The 7500-nt window shown below is 44.4% G+C and overlaps 1 protein-coding gene across 1 annotated transcript in view; it reads left to right on the forward strand.

Annotated features, from left to right (window-relative positions):
• The window catches only part of pitpnbl (phosphatidylinositol transfer protein, beta, like), a 16396-nt gene that overhangs the window by 3911 nt on the left and 4985 nt on the right, over positions 1 to 7500 (forward strand). The window contains exons 5-9 of the mRNA XM_062526684.1: positions 1795 to 1802; positions 3873 to 3947; positions 4397 to 4480; positions 6271 to 6348; positions 7213 to 7320. Of these exons, the coding sequence (XP_062382668.1) occupies positions 1795 to 1802; positions 3873 to 3947; positions 4397 to 4480; positions 6271 to 6348; positions 7213 to 7320 (353 nt within the window). The remainder of the gene's footprint in view (positions 1 to 1794; positions 1803 to 3872; positions 3948 to 4396; positions 4481 to 6270; positions 6349 to 7212; positions 7321 to 7500) is intronic.

Here is a 7500-nt window from a genome sequence, read left to right on the forward strand (position 1 = left end):
GTCACACCTACAGAAACAAAAGGTAGCCTATGCATGGGCTATAAATTATCCACATTATTCAGATGCAGTTACCAATGCTAAACTATGGCATGTTTGCTAATATAGGGCCAATTCAAACCCAAGATTTACAATGAGACGAGCTACAACCTTTCTTTTACTGTCTATGGCTACAACCTTCTGAAACATCTAGAACTAAACCCCGTCAACTCGTTGCAACATTCTTTCTAAAAGACGATGGTTTCCATAACAACAGCCAGATCAACTAGCAGTAGCAAACTGCTGGCGTGTAAGCTAGCAAACAAAGTCACCATGTTTAGCTAATGTCAAACAGTCCAAAACATTACGTTCCTGTGTGTGCTGCACTGATGGAACAAATGCCATAGATCTCCGAGTTCACTCTCTTTGTATTGAATGAGTTGCGTCGCGCCATAAATGCTGAGGTAAAAACATTACCTTTTTTTACCTCATAAACTCAAAATGGAATGTAACAGATGAGACTATGGCAATGCAGTAGCCTACCTCTGTTTACTTATGGTAGCAGATCAATAGTTATGGTCCTAGTTATTTAGCTGACACTATAATATAAAGCTAGTCTCCTTAGGCTTTCTCAGTATGTGAATGTTACAGTGTGTGCATCAGCGGAGCAAGTGGGGGGGCAGGGGGGGCGGTCGCTCGGGTGCAGGGGGCCCACCTTTGGCCAAATCTATCTTGCTGAATTGTATTTAACGATGCTTATTTGTACTGATTGCTGGATGCTACTAAAGATGCCGCTGGTCCGTAGAGTGCCCTCACAATGGGAGCCCGTCTGTCATGCCCTTATACACTGCATATTAAATAGCCCGCAACAGGCATTTTCCCTCTCACGCTACACTGTCGCGTCTTAAAGGCGAAACTGATGCACGACCGTAAAACCAAGTGACTATGCAAGTAGGTCTATAAGCCTGTTTAGAGTCAGGAGCATACGCTTATTGTGAAATCAAGTGACTTAGCAAGATCTCTACCTATACGCCTGTTTAGAGTCAGGAGCATGCGCTTATCCTGACAACAGCTGTCAGTTGGCATCGTAGTAGGCGGCGCCGATGCACAGAAACGGTTCAAAAAGCCCGGAAGCCTCAACTCTATATCCGCACACGGAACATGTCAATATAGGCACTAGGCACTATAGGTCAACTCTATATCCGCACACGGAACATGTCAATATAGGCACTAGGCACTATAGGTCAACTCTATATCCGCACACGGAACATGTCAATATAGGCACTAGGCACTATAGGTCAACTCTATATCCGCACACGGAACATGTCAATATAGGCACTAGGCACTATAGGTCAACTCTATATCCGCACACGGAACATGTCAATATAGGCACTAGCCACTATAGGTCGTCGCACCGTCTAGAGTGAACCATTAGCTGTGTGTGTGTGTGTGTGTGTGTGTGTGTGTGTGTGTAGTCAATATAGGCACTAGGCACTATAGGTCGTCGCACCGTCTAGAGGGAACATTTAGCTCCGCCCGTGTGTGTGTGAATGAATGTGAATGTTACAGTTACAGTGTGTGTGTGTGTGTGTGTGTGTGTGTGTGTGTGTGTGTGTGAATGTTACGGTTGTGTGTGTGAATGTTACACTTGTGTGTGTGTCTAAATGTTACAGTTGTGTGTGATTTAAACACTTTATTGTAGTTTTGATGGTGTGTGTGTGTGTGTGTGAGAACTCACACACTCTTTATTGTAGTTTTGATGGTGTGTGTGTGAACTCACACTCTCTCTTTTTCTCTCCTGTGCCTCATCATCTCCAGTTGTTACGGTAGGTCCTCCTGTCTCTCTCTCACACACACACACACACACACACACACACACACTTACTCTTACTCATGCTTAGTAAAATGCTATCAGAATGCAGATAGCATGTGAGTCTGAGTGTTTGTGTGTGTGTGTCTCAGGTGTAATGGTACACAATCACAATTTGGTTCTCACCTCAGTGTTAAATTCAGTTAATTGGGTTCTCATCTCAGTGTTAAATTCAGTTAATTGGGTTCTCACCTCAGTGTTAAATTCAGTTCTCACCTCAATGTTAAATTGGGTTAATTTGGTCCTCACCTCAATGTTAAATTAAGTTCTCACCTCAGTGTTAGATTCAGTTAATTGGGTCCTCACCTCAGTGTTAAATTCAGTTCTCACCTCAGTGTTAAATTCAGTTAATTTGGTCCTCACCTCAGTGTTAAATTAAGTTCTCACCTCAGAGTTAAATTCAGTTAATTGGGTTCTCACTTCGGTGTTAAATTCAGTTCTCACCTCAGTGTTAAATTCAGTTAATTGGGTCCTCACCTCAGTGTTAAATTGGGTGCCCATATTCTCAAAGAACTTTAAGGCCAAAAGTAGCTCCTAATTGGCGAATTTAGGAGGAACTCCTAAAAATAATGGGCATTATCACTCCTAACTTTAGGACTCCTAGTGCTAAGATAAAAATCTTTGTGAATACGGGCCCTGGTCAGCACCTACCTAAATACGCACAGTCAGGCATATCGCAAGCATTCTCACCAGCTCAGACCTGTCAGTCACCTGTCACTCATCATGGTAAGGGTGGATTTAGCCAACATTCTCGTGTTATAATCATCAGCCAATCAAGGTGCTCACTTTAATTAAGCTTGTGCATGAGTATTGACGTCAACCGTAGCAACGGAGCTCTTATCTAACCTTAGGGGATGTCCTTTCTCATTGCTAAGAGTAGGTCTGAGAGGCTTTGTAAATAACTTTTAAGAGAAAACTCCTAGCTAAAATCTTTTAGTGCGATTTAGGAGTGATTTTAGTGGTGAGATAAGATGCTTTGTGAATATGGACTCTGTATCTAAAGTCCTGTTCTGAAATAGGTCTGTTCCTAACGTCCTGTTCCTAACGTCCTGTACCTACCTAACGTCCTGTTCCTACTCAGCTCTGTTCCTAACGTCCTGTTCCTACTCAGTCCTGTTCCTAACGTCCTGTTCCTACTCAGTTCTGTTCCTAATGTCTTGTACCTACTCAGTTCTGTTCCTAACGTCCTGTTCCTAACGTCCTGTTCCTACCTAACGTCCTGTTCCTAACGTCCTGTTCCTACCTAACGTCCTGTTCCTAACGTCCTGTACCTAACGTCCTGTTCCTACCTAACGTCCTGTTCCTAACGTCCTGTTCCTACCTAACGTCCTGTTCCTAACGTCCTGTTCCTACCTAACGTCCTGTTCCTAACGTCCTGTTCCTACCTAACGTCCTGTACCTAACGTCCTGTTCCTACCTAACGTCCTGTTCCTAACGTCCTGTTCCTACTCAGTTCTGTTCCTAATGTCCTGTTCCTACTCAGCTCTGTTCCTAACGTCCTGTTCCTACTCAGTTCTGTTCCTAACGTCCTGTTCCTACCTAACGTCCTGTTCCTAACGTCCTGTTCCTACTCAGTTCGGTTCCTAATGTCCTGTTACCAAACAGTTCTGTTATCTTAAGTCCTGTATCTAACCATTTCTGTTCCTATATACAAATATATAGTATTATAGTAATAAAAATAATACAAATAGTTCTGTAGTTAACGTCCTGTACCTAACGTCTTATACTTAACGAGCTGTTCCTAACGTTCTGTACCTAACGTCTTATACTTAACGAGCTGTTCCTAACGTTCTGTTCCTAACGTCCTGTTACCAAACAGTTCTGTTATCTTAAGTCCTGTATCTAAATAGTTCTGTACTTAACGTCTTGTACGTCACAAACCTAAAGGGCTCGGTATGAATGTGGACCTTTAATAATATGTGTGTAATTGATTCTCTCTTGTTGTCTTCAGAATGAGTACATGAGGGATGTTATTTTTTTAAGAGTGGGTGTGGGTGTGTAACTGATTATGTCTTGTCTTCCTCAGAATGAATATATGAAGGATGATTTCTTTATTAAGATTGAGACTTGGCATAAACCAGACATGGGAACCAGCCACAACGTAAGCAGCTGCCTCTCCTAACGCCCCTAACACACACACACACACACACACACACACACACACACCAGCCACAACGTAAGCCACTGCCTCTCCTAACGCTTACACACACACACACACACACACACACACACACCAGCCACAACGTAAGCAGCTGCCTCTCCTAACGCCCCTAACACACACACACACACACACACACACACACACACACACACACACACACACACACACACCAGCCACAACGTAAGCCACTGCCTCTCCTAACGCTTACACACACACACACACACACACACACACACACACACACACACACACACACACACACACACCCGCCACAACGTAAGCCACTGCCTCTCCTAACGCTTACACACACACACACACACACACACACCAGCCACAACGTAAGCCACTACACACACACACATTCACATCTCTCTCTATCCCTCTCTCAGCCCCATGGTCTTCCCCCTGAAGAGTGGGAGGAGGCCGAGGTGGTTCCCATCGACATAGCGGATCGCTCACAGGTGGACGATTTGGTGAGTGTTCCAACAGGTATATGATGCAATGAGTGTTCTACCAGAGGTGCGTTCAAATTCGCAAACATAGGCAAACGTTCGTGATGAACATGTTTTCTTTGAACTGTTCAATTTGAACGATTTGGTGTTAACATTCCATTTTAACAGTAATTGCATTGTTGCGTTCGTCAAACTCACGTCCAGTTCCACTGTATGTTCGCAGCGCACCACCTCCTCAGACTGTTTGCGATTGTTAGCAAACGTTCGCCAAAAACTCAGGGCTAACGGAATACTGTTGGCGAACGTTAGCAAACGTTCGCTTATGTTCGCCTATGTTCGGTGAACTTGAACGCACCTCAGGTATATGATGTAATGAGTGTTCTAACAGGTATATGATGTAATGAGTGTTCTAACAGGTATATGATGTGATGAGTGTTCTACCAGGTATATGATGTAATGAGTGTTCTACCAGGTATGTGATGTAATGAGTGTTCTACCAGGTATGTGATGTAATGAGTGTTCTACCAGGTATATGATGTAATGAGTGTTCTAACAGGTATATGATGTAATGAGTGTTCTAACAGGTATATGATGTAATGAGTGTTCTAACAGGTATATGATGTAATGAGTGTTCTACCAGGTATGTGATGTAATGAGTGTTCTAACAGGTATATGATGTAATGAGTGTTCTAACAGGTATATGATGTAATGAGTGTTCTAACAGGTATGTGATGTAATGAGTGTTCTACCAGGTATACGTTAGACCGGCACATCCGGGTACTTGACTCGCGAGAAACGTTCCAACCCCTTCTGGGGGGAAAACAAACAACGCCTCTCATTAACTCCAATGCAAATTAGGGTCAATAAACGTAATTCGTACCGAAATCGTAGGAGTAAATAATAAAGGAAAACACAACGAATCAATAGCACCACTCAATATATTACCACTTTGCCGGTCGTCGACCGTGAAAGATTGTTAAAAAGCTTAATTCAATTAAAGTAAAAACATGTCTCTTCAGTCTCCCGAGTAGCATAGGCCTACTAGCAGTAGCAACGACCCCACTCAGTGGCCAGTGTCATACCCCCGACAGCCCTACTCGAGTCTCCAGTTAAATAACTAAATTATTTTCCTGTATTTTTGGCCTCATATTTGAATTTTAATGTAGTGTGGTTGACTCACAGGCTCAGATGTAAAGTTTGTTCGTTAGATAATTCCAAATTATGATAATTTCTGTCATAGCCGAAGTATTAGCCTAGATTAGCCTAGATTTCCGTTTTCGTTGGTCTGATTAATTTTTGGTGTAGCCTAATGTTAGGGGTTCTTAGCTTTGTGGTTGGTAAACCCAACCACACAGCAACTTTTCGGCATGTCTGTCTACCGCGAACCGCTCTGCCGCGAACAACACCGTTCACTTTGGCTTGTTTCAGGCTTGTTCGAGGGATTGTTTTCCCCTCAAAAGGGGCGTGGCGCAAACAACCTGCTCTGTGTGACGCGGGTTCGGTCTAACGTATATGATGTAATGAGTGTTCTACCAGGTATATGATGTAATGAGTGTTCTACCAGGTATATGATGTAATGAATGTTCTACCAGGTATATGATGTAATGAGTGTTCTAACAGGTATGTGATGTAATGAGTGTTCTACCAGGTATATGATGTAATGAGTGTTCTACCAGGTATATGATGTAATGAGTGTTCTACCAGGTATGTGATGTAATGAGTGTTCTAACAGGTATATGATGTAATGAGTGTTCTACCAGGTATATGATGTAATGAGTCCCCCCCCCCCCCTCTCCATGTCTCTGCTGCAGGACTATAAGCCAGATGAAGACCCTGCTATCTTCCACTCAGAGAAAACAGGCAGAGGACCACTAGGACCCGGGTGGAAGGTGCTGACACACACATCCACTCACCACACACAGACACACACACACACACACACATACATACATGCACACACTCACTCACTCTCACACACATCCACATCGCTCACACACACCTTGTATGAAGATCTGATTTGTGCTTTGTTCACCTGGCATGTTCGAGTGCAGGGGTTAAAGTCTTCTTCATTCTTCTTACTGGTGTAGCTAGTTCTGCTAGTGGAAGCTAACTAGCGCCGTTAGCACCTCTTACTGGTGTAGCTAGTTCTACTAACTAGCGCCGCTAGCACCTCTTACTGGTGTAGCTTGTTCTGTTAGTGGAAGCTAATTAGCTTGTAGCCAGTTCTGTTAGTGGAAGCTAATTAGCATGTAGGTAGTTCTGTTAGTGGAAGCTAATTAGCACCGCTAGCACCTCTTACTGGTGTAGCCAGTTCTGTTAGTGGAAGCTAATTAGGGTTAGGGGGTTGCCAGTTCTGTTAGTGGAAGCTAATTAGGGTTAGGGGGTTGCCAGTTCTGTTAGTGGAAGCTAATTAGGGTTAGGGGGTTGGGAGGATTTATTGGGAGCTCCTGACTAGTTGGGGGCCCCAGGCGATTGCCTGCCTTTGCCTGATGGAACACTTACTCCCTGACCTATGTGACTGTGTGTGTGTGTGTGTGTGTGTGTGTGTGTCTGTGTGTCTGTGTCTGGGTGTGTGTGTGTGCGCGCATGTGCAGAAAGAGTAACAGTAACTGCCCCTACATGACCGTGTGTGTGTGTGTGTGTGTGCAGAAGGAGCTTCATAACAGCAGCTGCCCCTACATGACCGTGTGTGTGTGTGTGTGTGTGTGTGTGTGTGTGTGTGTGTGTGTGTGTGTGTGTGTGTGTGTGTGCAGAAGGAGCTTCATAACAGCAGCTGCCCCTACATGACGGCCTATAAGCTGGTGACGGTGCACTTCCGCTGGTGGGGTCTACAAGGCCGAGTAGAGAGCTTCATTCACAAGGTGAGGAACATACACACACACACACACACACACACACACACAGACACACACACACACACACACACACACACACACACACTGCCTGCCCAGCTCTGTGATTTGTTGTTTCACACGGACTGGTATTACCAGTGATGGGGGGGGGGGGGGGGGGGGGGTGGGGGGGGACCTGCTGGACATGGC

This window comes from Sardina pilchardus, chromosome 22 (genome assembly GCF_963854185.1).
Source record: "Sardina pilchardus chromosome 22, fSarPil1.1, whole genome shotgun sequence".
In the NCBI taxonomy this organism is placed as follows: domain Eukaryota; kingdom Metazoa; phylum Chordata; class Actinopteri; order Clupeiformes; family Clupeidae; genus Sardina; species Sardina pilchardus.